Source organism: Prunus avium, chromosome 5 (assembly GCF_965620075.1).
Source record: "Prunus avium chromosome 5, drPruAviu1.hap1.1, whole genome shotgun sequence".
NCBI classification, from domain to species: Eukaryota; Viridiplantae; Streptophyta; class Magnoliopsida; order Rosales; family Rosaceae; genus Prunus; species Prunus avium.
In genome coordinates, this window is record NC_142288.1 from 17,654,778 (window position 1) to 17,671,891 (window position 17,114).

The 17,114-nt window shown below is 35.8% G+C and overlaps 1 protein-coding gene and 1 long non-coding RNA gene across 3 annotated transcripts; one reads left to right on the forward strand and one right to left on the reverse strand.

The window, feature by feature from the left end:
* The first annotated feature begins 1,162 nt into the window (after nucleotides 1-1,162).
* Nucleotides 1,163-3,558, forward strand: LOC110756288 (BOI-related E3 ubiquitin-protein ligase 1). 2 transcript variants are annotated; one of them, XM_021957697.2, is made up of 4 exons: nucleotides 1,163-2,037; nucleotides 2,156-2,247; nucleotides 2,367-2,731; nucleotides 2,831-3,558. In XM_021957697.2, the coding sequence occupies exons 1-4, from the start codon at nucleotides 1,991-1,993 to the stop codon at nucleotides 3,368-3,370; spliced, it is 1,044 nt and encodes a 347-aa protein (XP_021813389.1). In that variant the 5' UTR covers nucleotides 1,163-1,990; the 3' UTR covers nucleotides 3,371-3,558. The 2 variants fall into 2 exon arrangements, with proteins under 2 accessions (XP_021813389.1, XP_021813390.1); XM_021957698.2 differs by having other exon boundaries at nucleotides 2,370-2,731.
* Nucleotides 3,559-5,528: 1,970 nt separating this feature from the next.
* On the reverse strand, nucleotides 5,529-7,697 carry LOC148294437 (uncharacterized). The gene is made up of 3 exons (XR_015835840.1): nucleotides 7,142-7,697; nucleotides 6,913-7,047; nucleotides 5,529-6,757 (listed from the first exon to the last, which is right to left on the reverse strand). It is a non-coding gene; the product is annotated as an uncharacterized LOC148294437 (long non-coding RNA).
* Between the last annotated feature and the right edge of the window lie 9,417 nt (nucleotides 7,698-17,114).

The following is a 17,114-nucleotide window of genomic DNA, read 5'->3' on the forward strand; positions in this document are numbered from 1 at the left end:
TTGAGATATAGGGGCTTTTTCGGTGTTTAATTTGTAATGACATGGGATTCATTTTCCTCCTAATTTGGATTTTGTAAAATTAGAAGAAAAAACACTCACGAAAGTCCATCCATTACCTATAGAAAGATTGGGTAGTTTATGCCCTTGTGGCTGATGGACTTGGTGTCTAAGTTATGAATACAATTATCGCTTACTCTCTTTTTTTTAATTAAAAAGGAACTTAAAGGTTCCTATCTTAATCATTTGGAGACGTTTGATAACAATATTAATTGTTTCTTGATTTATCGGGACAAAACTGAGGGTTACTCAAACACTTCGTATTATCGATAATAGTGACTCCAAAAACGCACCTTAAAAATAATCAATCGTTACAACTAATGAATAATGAAGACCGTATAATCTAGAGATTTCCCTTTTTTTTTCTTTTACTTTGCCCTAAATTCGTGGTTAAAACGAAGGGCTAAGTTAGTCATTTGGCGTATATAGTGAGTCATATATATATATATATATATATATATATATATATCTTGAAATCTTAATCAAACAATAATAAGAAAGTTTTTGTGAAAGGAAAAAAAGAGAAGAAAACCAACAACCATGCAATTTGGTCGGAGGTATTATTGTTGTGTGATCTTTTCTCTCTTTTCTAAGATAAGGAAGGCAAAACAAGAGGAAACATAGCTGTTGAGAGTTTGAATCTTCACAGCCAAGTAAAAATCTAATTAACTCTTTTGCATTTTAAAAAAAGGACCTAATTTACTAATAAATAATACGAAGAATCCAGAAAAATTAATAATATCTTTTAAAGCGTTGGAATTATGCAAAAGAATATATATATATATATATATATATATATATATATAAATAAATAAAGGGAGAGGTAGAGAAAGCTGGCGAGAGATGCATGGGCCATATAAAAACAATCCCAGCGGCAGCGGTAGCGGCAGAGAGACCTGCACGCTCAACAACAACTCTACATCTACATCATCACTCTTTCACAAGCACCTTCATTTTTCTCTCTCTTATTTATTAAATTTTAATTTATTTAATATTTTGGTGAAAAAACCAAAACCCTTTTGTCAAAATAAAATAATAGTAAATGGGTTATTTTTTGTTTTTTCAAATATGGGGTTGTTTTTATTTGATTAAATGGTGTGATGTTGTTGGTGTTGGAAATAACAAGCACGAGACTCCCTCTCAAGAAAAAGCCAAACCCCACGCGAAGAAGAAGAGAAGAAGCAAAGGAAGGAAAAAAGAGAAAGAGAGCAAAGAGCAAAGAGCAAAGAAAGAGCAGAATAAGGTGTCTCTCTCTTGGACTGATTCGTTTCAATCGCATCTATCTCTTCAATTCCAAGCTCCTATTCTCTCTCTCTTTCTTTCTATTCTTTCTCTCTCCATCTCTATATTAACAAAGCTAATAGCATCATAGCAAACAAAGGAAGGCCAACAACAAAAACAACAACAAGGAGAAAGAAAAAGTTAGGTGAAAACAAAGTGCCCCAAGTAAATAAAAGAGAGACAGAGATGGGAAGAAGGGTAAGAGAATGGTGCTGATGCTGAAGAAGGTGGAGGTGGTGGTGGTGCCCTCTCTCTCTCTCAATACACATAATTCATCTGATTCCTTCTCTTTCTTTCTCTGAAAAGTATATATCTTTCTGTTTTTTTTATTTTTGGGTTTTTTAAAATCCTTCTTCTACTTCTCTATCTATCTATCTATCTATTTCTCATTGAATAGTCCGCCTACTGCTTGGTAGGGAGGCATCTTTCATGCTTGTTATGTGCTAGCGTTTATTGTTCTTCCCTATTCCCCTTATTAAGTTCCTCTGTCATCTTTTGGACTTTTAACCAATTGCCAATACCAAACCTCTCTTTCTCTCTCTTCCCCACCTATTCTTTCTTTTCCAATACATTATACATTTATTCCTGTCACAATCTTCTCTTCTATATCATCATCATCATCATCATCAGCATCACCAATCTACAATCAACAATGGCAGTTCAAGCTCAATACCCTTCAAATATCCTCTTTCTAAACAGGTTTGCATTCTCTCTTCTGCTTCCTTTGGTTTTGGATTTTTATCAGCAAACCATATCTTCAATCTATATATCTCTCTTATCTAATTAATCCCTGCTTTGGTTTCCACTGATTCTGCAGAAACTCACAAGAAGGGCTTGATTATTCCTTACAAGCACAGCCAGGAGGATATCTTGATCAATCCCACATGCTATTCAACAATGGAGGAGGAGGTGAGTCTCTTCAAATTCATATCTTTTGATCACCCAATTCTGCTTTTGGGCCATAAACACCAATTCAATCAATAAAAGATTGATTTTTTTGAATTTGGTTTCGATTGATTTGATCACAGCAGTCAATAATACTACCAATCAGCGCAAAAGAGGAAGAGAAACTTCAGCTGCCACTGAAATCTCACCTTCAATCCTTCCTTTCTCTCTGCAACAACAATCCCAACCTCCTCCTCCTCAGCTCATCGACCTCTCCCAACTCCACAGCCACAACCACAACAATCCCAATGTGGTCTCCACAGGCCTCCGTTTATCCTTTGGAGACCAACAACAACAACAACAGCAACAGCAGCAACAATTTCAACAGCATCACAATCAACAACAACAACAACAACAATCTTCAGCTTTGTTCTCTGTTTTAACAGAGGACTTTGCTGCCCAAATCAAACACCAGCGGGACGAATTAGACCAATTCCTTCAAGCCCAGGTAGTAATTTTAACTTTCCTAAAATGGGTTATTAGCGTTTTTTTAATTTGTCGAGAAAAAGCAATTGAATTGAATTTATGGTTTTTGTATTTTTTATAGGGGGAGCAATTACAGCGCACATTAGCAGAGAAACGGCAGAGGCACTACCGTGCGCTACTGAACGCAGCGGAGGAATCAATAGCTCGTAGGTTGAGAGAGAAAGAGGTGGAGGTTGAGAAGGCCACGCGTAGAAATGCCGAGTTGGAAGCACGTGCTGCGCAACTTAGCGTGGAGGCCCAGGTTTGGCAGGCTAAGGCCCGGGCACAACAGGCCACTGCTGCGACCCTACAGGCCCAACTACAGCAGGCTATGATGAGCAGCGGCTTTGTGGCGGCTCAGGATAGCAGGAGAGGGGACGATGGAGTAGCGTCCTCGGCGGGCGTAGAGGGCCAAGCTGAGGACGCCGAGTCGGCATACATTGACCCAGAACGAGTGACCATGTCTGCCCCGAATTGTAAAGCATGTCGAAAACGGGTCGCCTCGGTGGTTATACTGCCGTGCCGGCACTTATGCCTCTGTACAGAGTGTGACCAAATGGCTCAGGCCTGCCCATTGTGCCTCTGCATGAGAAATTCAAGTGTGGAAGTCTTTCTTTCTTAGGGCCCAAGCCCAATGCCGGAAGCCCAGGCCCAGGAAGAGGCGAGACGGCACGAGAGCAAGGGTATTAAAAAAGAAGTGAAAAAAAAAAAGGAAAACCAAATAATATTTGGGGTATAATAAAATTATTATTTGTTCTTTTTTGGGGAAAATATTCTGATATCCCACTCAATTTTTTTTTTCATGTTCTCTTTTTGGTTCCCCCTCTTGGAGTGATTTACCTAGAGGTAATGTACATGGCCACGTGGGTAGTGGCATTGGGTTTTTTTTTTTTTTTTTGGGTGAATTCTATTCATATATAAATTCTTTTATTTGACAAATTCTTTGCAAATGTGTCTTTTATTAGCTTATTTACCTCATAGTGTAAATGATGATGTCTTTTATAAAGTTTCTTTCTCCCACTTTACCACATTTCACTCAAAATTTTCTTCTTTTTTGACATTTTTTTTGGGTTGGTGCTGTCTTTCCATAATGTGACATGCAGTATTTCAACATTTTAAGTTTCTGTCTGTCACCACTGAGAAGCTGATCGAAAGGAGACAAAATCAAGAGTTCAAATTTGAAATTAGGTTTTTGGGATACATGAAGAAAGCAGGCATGATGTATGTCTTCTAGTGTTGAGGAAGTATGTCTTGTAATGCTGCTCATTTCTTCACATCAAAGAGGTTTTGGTCCTCTTTTAACTTTCTACTTTCCCATCACCTATTTTCACTTTCTATTTACTCATCGAAGAAGGAAAAAAATTGAAAAGATAAAAACATGTTTTTTTTTTTTTTGGGTCGAAGTTAGGAAAGATATGAAGAAAACTCACACACACAGATACCTGAGCCAATCGAGCTAACACCCCATAGGCAAAAAGGTCTGTAAATTCCATAGCTTCCTTCCTTTAGCTTGGTAAATTCTTTAGCTTCCTTCCATAGGAATTTACCAAGCTAACTTTATAATTATCATCAATTGGTTTATAGCTGGAATCGGAGATCGGACTCCATTTGATGATTTGCTTCCTTCCTTTAGCTTGGTAAATTCCTATGGCAAAAAGGTTGGCTAGTATATTCTTTTCAAAGAATTTGCTTCCTTCCTTTAGCTTGGTAAATTCCCTTTGATGATTTGATATTCAGAGGGCTAATATATTCTTTTCTTTTTCTAGAATATGTTTTAATACTTACAACTTGATAGGGAGTAACCTTGAAGGAGTTTTAACTTGCCATATACGTGGCTTAGATCACATTGTTTTGACCCAAATTTTGGGTTAGGGTTGGTTGCCAAGTCAAAGTCCGTGTGTGAGTAAAGTCTATGGAATGGGCTTGAGTGAACGGCCCCAAATGACTGAGAATGTTACGCAATAAGAATTCTATAATAAAGGATTAATATTTGGTCATTAGGTGAGGTCGTATCTCTTAACTGTTAAATCAAATTGATTAGCCTGATTCAACGGTTAAGAAATAGGACCTCATCTAAGGGCCATATTTAAGGCCCTCACTATAGAATGACTCTGTTACGCAAACCAGCTCATTGCCTGAGAACCCATGATAAAACGGTCATTTCAATAGACTTGACAAACAGGTCGTGTTTGTCGCGTTTATGTTGTGTTTGTGTCAATCCGCTTTCTTAATGGGTTGATATGAACTCAACTTGCTAAATTAACAGGACCAGAAATGAACATAACCCATTAAAATAACGAATGATACAATATGACTTGTTTCACCTGTTTTAGCCTACACACTAATCGCATTTAAGTCATAGCGTTACAACAACCTTTTTACGAATTTAAGAGCCAAAATGCGAATCCAGTACAAATTCAGGGACTAACTCCTAAAAAAACCCTAATTCATAAAATCCTGTTACAAAAACCTTGAATTGTGGAGAAAATCATGTCAATATCAATAATGAGGAAGTTGAACAAAACCAAACGAAGACTTGATCCCTTGCGGCATTATAATGAGTAGCTTCATCTGTGACAAGTCAATCATAAAAGGTGCGCTCCCACTCAAGATAACAGTGGTAGATCAGCCACATGTGACGACTTCTGTAATGTTTCGAGTACTTTGCCTTACAACTTTCACACAAGGTTTACTCATTCATGAGAATTGTGACCCAAGTCGAAGTTCTTGAAGATGATTAGGACAACCGAGCCTTGTTTTAAGGGAGGGGGAACCTACAACCAACAAGTATTCCTTCATCAGCCACAACCATTTGAAGAAGTCCAAAACTAGCACATTATTATCAACATCATTTTGTAAGTTTGGTCTTTGGCCCCATACCGGCATGTCCACAACGTCACATTCACACACCCGAAGGAGGTTTTTGTTCCTTTGTTTTGCAGCGCAGCTGACACGCGACAGTGAAATATTTTTAGGTTAACATGTTTTTTGCTAATTGAAGGAGAAAATTGTTCCAACCGAGCATTTGAAGGCACGATGTCAAAATTGACATCTCATAAATCTTGACGTTAAATATTTTTTTAATATTTTTTTAACCTTAAACCTCATTATTAGTTATTATTTTTAAAATTTTATGAATCATGTAAGCCCTATTTATTTTAAATTTCAAATATAAATAAATAATGTGATATTTGAAATTTAAAAAAAAGTCAAATTATCAAAGCCATCAAATTCAATATTTTACATTTTGCATCTTTTGGGACCATAGGAAAGTGATTAGTCACAATGGCGGCATCTGCATGGTAGCGCACCATGCTCTAGGACCTATGTTGCACGGACACGGGTACGGCGACACGGGAACCCGACACGGCGACACGGCGACACGGAAAATCTTAAAAAAGTAGGACACGGCGACACGGCGATAACCCGGAACGGTGAGAGAACAAGCCTTAGAAAAGGCTTGGACATAGTATGGGTTCCTTGCAAGGTTGAATGACAAGCCACTTGTGTAAAACATCCTTGCTATTACACTATCCAATTGCTCCCTTACATTTTTTTGGAAAGCTTTTTCAAGAGGTCCACTAACTCCCTTCCTTTTCTTTGGTTCCAAAACTTCTTCATTCATGCCAAAATCCAAGTGAAAAGCACTAGCACTCGAAGAAACTTCTTTGCTTGATGTAGGCAAAGAAACGGTTCTTCTAGCTTGGGCATTTTTTATTTTCAACTCCGCATCATCTACCAAGCGTTTCATTTCCGATACATTACTTTGTGTAACTTTGTTGCAAAGTCTAATCCCACCTCCTTTGATTTTCAACAAATGATGTTTCACCCTAGAATATGAACCTTGAAACATGCTTTGACAATAATGACACTTGAAACTAACGTTTCCTCCAGCTTTATTACTTGATTCAACCTTTGTAACATACTTCCACAGTGGAGCACTATCATCAATTGATTGAGCATGAGAGGAATCCCCACTAGAGTTAGCATTAGAGTAACTCATATTTTCCTAAAAAAATTCAGCATGGTTCAACTTCACATTCATTAATATCATTATGTATAATACCCAATTAACAAACCAAATTCAAATATACTCAACAACTAAATTAAAAATTAAAACACATCAAAACAGAGAAACAAAATTAAAAATTTGTGAAGCCTAACCTGAGTTTGCAAGAAGGAATCGTCCTTCTTGGTAACGATTTGCAAGAAAGAATCGTCCTTCTTGTTGTGTTTCTTTTCAAAAAAAAAACAGAAGAAATAATCTTCACCTCACCACCAAAGCTAACTCTTCTACTACTGTGAAGAGGGAGATAAGAAAAGAAAATAGAGATAGAGAACATAAATAAAAGAATTTGAAAACAAAGGGAAAAAAAATTGAAAAGATACTTACCTTTGCAAAAGCTGGAGAAGAGGAGAAGCTGCGCAGGAGAAGAGCTATGAACTGAAGGCTGAAAACGTGAGTGCAATTCATTTAGGTTTTAAAAAATCTTTTTCCATTTTTAACCCATATTTTTAAAAATATTTCAAATTAGTCCACCAAAGTTTCAAAAATCACGTTTAGACCCCAACTTTTATTTTCAAAATTTCAATATGGTCCCTGCCGTGTCTTGACCGTGTCGGAGCCGTGTCTTGACCGTGTCGGCGGCGTGTCTTGACCGTGTCCCAGCCGTTGACCGTGTCGGAGGCGTGTCGGAGGCGTGTCGGAGGCGTGTCGGCGTGTCGGCGTGTCGGACACTCCGACACTCCAGTAGTTTGGCGTGTCGGTGCAACATAGTCTAGGACTTTATCAAAGAGACCTATCACTTTTCTTTTTTCCTTTCTTTCATTTATTAATAATTGAAAAGAGGGACGGACCTAAGTGATGGCTAAGTGAATTTTATTTTTACTTTTCCTTATACTTACTATATAAGTTTTAGGATTTAGTTCAGTCCAAAACTAACAGGTCACAGTTTATCAATAAAGTAAATCTAGACGATCTCATTTCGAAATCCGGAGTCCGTCTCTTAAAGAAACAGAAATTTTAATGAACAAGGAATTGGTTGAAAGGTGCCTGCATTTGGTGAGAATGACCTCCACATATTCCACGATGGCTGTCTATAAAAGAAGGTCAAGTACTCAAGTTGAATGTTAAATGCTATAAATTATTGTAGTGTAGGAATACTTATCTCATTTTAGTGGTGCTCACATTTTGGAATGCTTCTTTCATTAAGTATATGCGAATATTATGTAACCATCATCATACTTATAATACAAATCAAAGTTAACATGAAATTAATTGACTGGTTAAGATTGACCATCAATTATTTCATTCAAATTTGTAAGTAATGTATCTTTCTAATTCTAACACGAATAATAAATAGATTGGATAGTATTTTATGAATCCTTGTAGAACTATTAGATTTTTTATTTTATTGGTTTGTTAGAAAATACGGCAAATTTTTTTTATTTTATTTTATTTTATGGAGAAAGATAATAGATTATTGCATTCATAATTCAGGCTTAAAAGCTGTCAGCTACAAGGACCAATACAAATACAAATAAGCATATAGAGTTTATACAAATACGGAAGCACTATGTAAATGAAATTTTAATTGAAGGAAAATTGTATGAGTTGCAAATTTTGTTTACCAAATTGTACGTTTTTGGTTCATACAAGATATCTCAAGCTAAATTGTAAATATAAACAAGTTGAGTCGTCATGTATAAAGTACTCCAGTAGGATTAATTAAAAATCTTAAATTAAGGTCCACAACTATTTCAGAGAGACTCGAAATAATATGACTCAAATATGAAACAATTTAACACCTACCTATCTTTCCAACAAATTTCAAATAGTGCAAGTCCCAAATGGTTAAGAGCATTTACTCATGCACCCGAGATTCTATGTTCGATTTCCCCATCTTACAATATCGCTTGAAAAAACAAACTTCAAATAATAATGCTTATGAAAGAACATAAAGAAACTTATCGAGATAAAAGAATATTTAGTAAATTATCAAATCCAAGAAATTATAACAAGAAGCTAGAGTAAAATACAATAAAAATGATATAATAATTTTCCCATTGTTAAATCATTATTGCTGTTGTTGGATTTGAGTTCATAACTGCCTCCATAATGGTTTCGTAGTAACATCATGCCATCTGAGGGTCAAGGCATGTGACATGATCTTATTAATGCTCGGCAGTCAGTACAGCACGAGCCAGATATGAGTACATGAATTGGAAAATAATGCCAGGCCTTAAGCATATGTGACTGATATTTGGAGATTGTATAGTCGTTATCGCTCGAGTGGGTGGTCTTCAGTTGTTGATGCATTTAGGTACTTTAAACGCATCAACAACTGCGAGACATTTCATTCAAATGTAAGCGATGAATTAAAATATTCTACATCATAATTTTTAGCACAATGTTGCAGTACGCCTCATTAAAATTGATATCATTGAGCCTTTTTTTTTTCTTTTTCACAAACACATATATGTTTATCTGTTGTATACACATTCTATTCAGAATTTGTATTTCTACGAAAAGCATAACTTTTAAAATAAAATAAAATTTCAAAATTGGCAAAGATTCGATACATCTTGAACCTATCTCTAATCAAGATCATGATAAGCATGAATAACTTGTGCTGCGCCAAACTCTAATAAAGATTATTTGATTTGGACTTATTATATAGAGTGTGACACAAAGTACCTAGGCTACGTAAAATTCTCTTCAGCTTTCAAAGGAGGGGGAATTTGGTAGAAGCATGGGAAATTCTCTAACTCCACAAAGCCTCCATTATTGTTGCCGCATGGTTTCTTGTAAAATCAACAACTCTAATTAAAGCAATTTTTCAAGTGCACGGACACGTTTTTAGTCCTTTGAATCTTTGAAATGAAACAACTGGCCACAACCAACAGATATTATTGGAATGTACATCAGAATGATTTCAATTCTGGACTTCTCCCCACACGCATTTTCTATCACATAAAGAACCACATACTTTCAAAATCAAGTGAGATCAATTAAAGGAGAGTAGTTGATCCCAATTTCAATTTCTTGATTCCCCTATCTATGTTCTCGAGTCGTAACTTTCTATATTCCTAATAATAAGTAAACATGCATATATCTAGTAAGTAGTGATATTATTTTTTCTATAGTCCACAGACATGCATGATTTCCACTGATTACTGATCTTATTGTCTGAATTATATAATTAACTCCCAAATGTGGCTATACCTTGCAGATTGTGATCACGTGGCCATCACACTAAACTGTCCAACATTGCTTCATGAATGAAGGGATTATGTGATAAAAATCTGTTAATTAATATAAACTTAGAGAGCTGTCATGTTCTAATTTGAGGACAAACAAGAGGTTCGTTGCACTTGATCAGGTGCAGAGCTAGCTAGCTTGGCTCATCACCCATTTTACTTATTAAATTCCATTCTTTTCAGATTAGATACCTTCCATGATGAATTGGTGTAGAATATAAGCTAAGATTGATCCATATTCCAACCATTTATTTACATGCCTAGATAAGTTCAACAAAGATGACTCATTAACAAAATGATCATCACTAACCAAACAATTGTTTAACAAAGATGCAACTATATGCTTAAGAATATTTAACAAGTAATAATACAATAATCTGGCCGGATTTTTATAAAATCTCATTGTACTCACGCACTAACACAAATACGAATCGTGACATGCTTCTGTCTCTAGTGATAGAGTACTTATTTATTGACATTCTCAACAAAACTTCGATTATTACCTTATCTTTCTCTTAAATAAATAATAAAAAATGAAGAAAAAAAAAAAAGAGGGGGGGAATATCCATAGAAAGATTAAATGTATATGACAACTACTTGATGTACTAATTACCTTGGCTGCAAGCCAAGGAGAAAGAGAAGCGTCAACTGCCATACATATACAAGCATTTGCATTTCCTTTGTTCTTTTGACGCTTTGTGTTCAATTGGGGAGTGGGGGGGGGAGGTGGAAGACAGATGTGTCGTCCTGTCTTCTTGTAGCCAGCTAGTTTGATCTCAAATTCTTGATCACTCTATGACACATATTTACTATGCATTGAACTTTTTTTCAAATTTTAAAACCGCATCGTGAATCTGCATCACACGTTCGAACAAGAATCAATCTGTTTAAATAGTTTCATTTTAAAATCTTTCAAAACATATGGCAACAAAACACTGTTTAAGGTAGATTTGAGCTAGAATTGGTTTCTTGTTATCAATTTGTATCAAATCTCAATTACCATAATAAATCCAAGTGCCTATTTCCAGCTACATACCCAAAAAATAATTAAGTGATAGAAGCAATTGTATATATGGACGACTATGGAAGGGACCCCTTGATATGATGTGCAATGGATCACACTTGGACAATGCACAGAGACATAAATCTGCTGCACAAATTTGGTACCATCCATTATTACAACATGCATGTTCTTTGGTACATATAATTTTTTTTTTCTTTTGGCATTTTCTTCTATTATGTGAGTTGGATGTTTCCTTTTCTCTTGTATTGATTCTTGTTATCCAAAAATAATAATGAAACAGTGATTGATGACATTTATTTTCAGGGCACAATGCAGCATATGTAAATGATGATACTATTTTTTTCTAATCTAAGTTAGTACACAATGTCTAATCTGAAATCACCAGGACAACGTCCTATATTGCATTATTGTTGAAACAGATACATGTGCATATTGTATTTTGCGTCGCCATGATTTTCCTAGTGCATAATTGTCGTCCTTGAGATTTTGAACTCAATACTTGTTCTGATAAAATGAGACTAAGTGCGATCATATCAAATGGTCACATTTTTCTTTTTTCTCAATCAAAAATTCCTCAACTCGGTAAATTACAGATACCAAAAGTAACTTTTGAACGTATTTTTACTTAAGCCAAACTCTAGCGGGAGCTTAGGGTTGTCAAGGGGGTGTATTGAGGGTTCAATCTTGTCGTCTAATAATAATTCTGCAATTGATCTTAGCTGGAGCTTAGAGTAAGTAGGAAAATTAAACATTTCCAATGGGCTGATTGAAATGTATGACCTCTACCACAACCACTTCCACTTGTTTGTAAGGTCCCCTGGTGGATTCAAGCATCTAATTCCTTTGCAACTATCTTGGTTGAGGAGGGGACCCCATATTGGATTTTTCTTTCTTTCTTTTTTCCTTTGTTTTTTGGTCTGACCCCATATTGGATGTTATGAACTCTGCAAATTTAAAGGTTGGGACTATCAGATTATTATGACACACCCTTCAAATCTGCAAACATACTGGACTAGTGCTGTAAGGTTGGAACAAAAAAAAGGTTTTAACTTTCACCCACTTTCAAGAAATAAACAAATTTCATATTCACAATTGAGATTTACAAAAATGTAGTATTAATTGTTTTTGTAACTCATTGCATTTTCCAAAAACTTGTGCTTAGAACTAGTGCTGTAAGGATTGTGACCCATGCTGAATACACCAAAGAAAAAAACAAACCACTGCTGCTGATTGCCTGGTTGTCCCTTAAGAGGATGAATGAATTTAAGAGCCATCACAGGGATATTCACCTCCTTTATTTTTGTTTTTATTCATAATTTCTATGACACCAGCCGCGTGGTGTACTCGTAACACCCAAAAATTACTCCTAGTGAAGAGGTAAAATATCATTAATTAAACTATCGCAAAAAAATACACTAAAATATGTATTAATGTGCCCTCCATTACCCCAAAAAAATAGGTACTCACAAAAAGGAAATGCTCAGAACCAACAAAACTTTGGCACCAAAACATTTGCAGATGAGTTGGGCCCTTTAAGTCCTGTAAAGGTTGATGCCCATATGTGCTATGCTATCTAAAATCGCAGACTCATTTTAGGTTGGGCCTTGAGCTAATGCAATATCCATGCATGGCCTTTCCAGCTGCAATATAGTCTTCTTTCAGCCCACTACCAAGTACTAACCCAACTTTTCTTTAGACAAAAAATATATGTGTATTTTTGGCTGGCTAGTTCCAACAGGTCTTACATGTGCAACGGGGATGTCGTTGTAATGGTATCCAACTTAATCATGCATCGCCATTCTGGAAAATTAAAACAATAACAGTGTTGATTAGCTTAGGATAGCGTCACAGTAGCATTCTCGGCACATGTAACTTTCTCTCTCTAAACGGAGCCGATGATGCATACGCATTCCTAAATAGAGTTGCTTTTCAAATTTGGTTGTCAGCATAGCAAATCATGGTACAAAGATACATCGATTTGTTTACTGTTATCTTCCATCTTTTTTCCCTGTATTTTGTGCAATCACTGCCTACCTATCCACTGCATACCTACCATATGTCTTGGATCTGATTGATTACAATTGTTTTGGTTCATGAACGCTTTTCTTGGGGCATGTCGTCTAGCTAGCATGTGAATTAAAAGGTTGCTTAGTTTATTGTAACTTTACCCTTTAGTGGATTTGTGAAAAACAAGAAGCTGGTAAGCTATGGAGGTGATAACAAGATTGATTGTGATTTTACTTTTGGTTAATGCAATTTGTAATTAAAAAGTATAAAGCTAAACAAAGTAGTCAATAGGTAATATGTGGTGACTTAAATTAGGTTCTAAGGTGGTGTCTGGGTATGGGATTGGCATAATGAGAATGAGAATGAAATCTAAATAGAATCAATTATATTGTTTGGGTGAAAATAATTGGAATCAAATGGGCTTGGGTCCCGTGCTTTGGTCTCTCGAGTCTAGATGGCTTTGGTTTATAATGAAGGAGTCCTTAATACCCATTCGATCAATGAAAATGTTTAAATCAGTTTTTTTTTTTTTTTTTGGTAATAGCAAGTGAGCAACCACTCCGAGTCGTAGACCTGAACGGTAGTCATTTCTTTATTATAAGAAATTATTAATGTTGTTTGACAATCATAAAACCAACTGACCCCAAAAGAAATATAATTGAGTCTATTATAAGATTGCGTGTTTCGTCTAATTGTTTTTTCAAAAAAAATGTGGTACATGATGAATACCAACCGTTCAATTGCTTTGAATTAGCACTTTGAATAATCACTTTCAAAGTGAAAGCCATATTTGTAGCTTTTGATTTGTTTATTACAACAACAGGTGCACTGGTTTTTTTGACGAGTGATTCAACAAAAGAGAGTGCTAAAGATGACTAGGTGGATTTAGATTGTACATAGAAATGATGTCAATACCTTGACAAACAATCTTTATTTAAACTCGTCACTTTCTCTCCCAACTCAATATCACTTGAGATAAGCTCATAGACTATATAATAAGGAGCAGTTATTGACACTCTAAAATATTTATCTTACACAAACGCGTGAGTGTGTGTCGATTTGAGATACTGTTACATTTTTGACATCCTCGAGATGAGGCCAATGATGCATACGTATTCCCCAGTTGCTTTTCAAATTGGGTTACCAGCAATACAGTTATACAACATAGTAAATCATGCTACAAAGATACATCGATTTGTTTACTTTTATATTCCATCTTTTTTCCCTGTATTTGTGCATTCTCTCCTACCTATCCACTCCCTAACTACCATATATCTTGGATCTCATTGATTACAATTTGCTTTGGTATATGAACACTTTTCTTGGATTACTTATCCAGTCGCAAATAATTTCACGAAAAACACACCGTAATCTTAGTAGTATTCACATTATTAAAAAAAACTTTCCTAGAACTTACTAAGTAATCTTCTTCGATAATCATGAAGCGAACTGACCGAAAAAGAAATATAAATCCAGCTCTTTAATCCTCAAAGTGATTTGAGCTTGATATATATGAATGTCTCTGGACAATGTTTTGTGTGTGCTGATTTTTATTCATCAAAACTTTGAACCTTTTCAACGCTCAGTTAAGGAAATTATTGCGACCTCGAACATGACTTGGGAACCTTCCTTTTTTTCTTTCATGAATAAAGAAGTTGCCACCCGATTGTATTTGAGAAGGTGTCTATAAATAAGATTCCTCTAAGACGTAACTTTCATCTTTCACCTTCATTCTCTTTTTCCTCCTTTTTCTTTCCCAAAAACTGACGCATAATTTCTTAGTTTCCGTGTTTCTTCCATGATAGGCAACAACAGTGGCGGATCCAGGATCAACACCCCATAGGATCGTAGTGTAGTGTAAATGTTCAAAACACAAAATTCCTTATTTTTCTTATATGTTGTTTTATCTTCCAAATTTTTTTCCTTTCTTGGACAAATATATTTAAATGATTAAAGGAGAAAAGAATTTTATTCCAAAAAACCCAACAAACAAACTAGAGGATATGCAATCCAATCCAAATATAAATTGAAATTAGGAGCGGCACGGGCAGAATGGTGGTGTGGGTTGATGGGTTGGGGATTAGGGTTTCAGAGAGGAAGAGGGAGAGTTTGAATCTAATTTGGAAGGATTTTGGGTCTCGGGAAAGGTCTACAATCGAGTAAATAAGGGGGGAGGGTTTTGTTGGCGTGACTTGTAGACCATTGACTTTCTTTCCTTACACACCAAAGATTCTCATTATAATTGTATTTGATTTACTTTAATTCATGATTTCCTACTGTAAATAGAAATATGAATTTATTATTTATTTAGCCACTAAGGCTCGTTGTAATATAAATATGACTTCCTACAAGGAGAGGAATATACAAAAAATTCCCACAAACAAATACTCTCATATTAAGTTTCATATTTTAGCAGGTTTCTGTTCTTATTTAAAAATAAATAAAACTTAGCTCAAAACGACGTCGTTTTGATGCCTAGCCATTAAAAAAAATTTGAATGCACCTAGACCAAAACGACATTGTTTTGGCCAGGCGTTTTTGTAAAAAATAAAAATAAAAAATAATAATAAAATAATAAAAACAGAAGAAAAAAAGCAAGGCTACGTAGAGACCTTTCTTCGAGCACCTTGTGTGCATGATAAGGTTGCTCATCTGCTGGCCATAATGTCCCTCAAGGACTCCACAACCATTTTTTTTGGGCATCCATAGGGTCGCCTGACCCCATTTGTCCATCTATGCGCCTACCCCTAGGCAAGGGTAAATGCTCTTAGCCATATGAGCTACAAGCCCCTTACTGCAACAAATTGTTGTTTAATAATAGCATTATTGTTAGGTTTTAAGGATTAACAAACTCTAAGATTATAATGATTTTCTTGTTTTTAAAATTTAGGATGAAACAACCATCTATTATTTTCTTTTTTCTTTTTTTCTTTTTTTGGAGAAACAACGATATTAATTATTGATGAAACATATCATAGTACAAACAAAGCCACAAAAGAGCCAAAATGAGTACAATATCTCTAGTGACCAAACACAACAACATTTTGATTTGATCTGGAGACAAGTTGACGCAGCACAAGCAATAAAGGTTTCAAACGAAAACCTTGAGTAACAAGGGAACTGGATTCCACCAGAAAATTAAGAGAAACTCTCTTTGATTAATTGTATTAAAATCTGAAGTGTCCAAAAACGTTAGACGAACCCGTCTAAATACAACTCTCAACCCTTGTAACTGCTAGGGGAGTTATTACAGATAACTGAAAAACAGAATTAATTCGGAGACTTAACTACGTAACTCCGAAACTGAAAAAAACAGAATTTATTTTGGGAATTAACTATGTAACTCCGAAACGGAAAAAACAGAATTTATTTGGAATTAACTTCGAACTTTGACTGCAGTTTTGAACGGCCTAACGACTTCAGAACGCCAAAATCCATCATACATCACAGCAAAGCTGTGAGTTTGACTCGTGGCATCGTTCCCTTTCCGAAAAGGTATTTTGCGCCCTAATCGGAGCTCGGACGACAATTCTGCAAATTCCCACCACGTCCTTTTCCTTGCTCAACCCCGATAAAACCTGCCACGATAAAATCTGCCATCTGTTCTACATCAGTCCCTTCCACCTCCGAAGAACTCGACCCCGAGTTATGATCTGGATAAAGAACCTCATCTTCACGGAACTCATATAAATCTGCAACATTAAAAATATTGGAAATTCCCATGGAATCTGGTAACTCAATAACATAGGCATTATCATTGATCCGTTTGAGCACTTTGTAAGGACCATATTTCTTCGGTTTAAGCTTGCTGTAAGTGCCAACTGGAAATCTCTCCTTCCTCAGAAATATCATCACAGAATCGCCTTCTTGAAACACTTTAACACGTCGATGCCTATCCGCAGCAGCTTTGTACTTAGCATTTGTTTGCTCAAGTTTCTGCTTGACCTCATCTCGAACGGCTACCACTTCCTCAGCCAAATTTTTCGCTGCCACACTGGTTTGCTGGCCTCTAGGCAGTTTCACCAAATCTACAACATGGTTAGGTATAGCAGTATAAACAATGGAAAATGGAGAC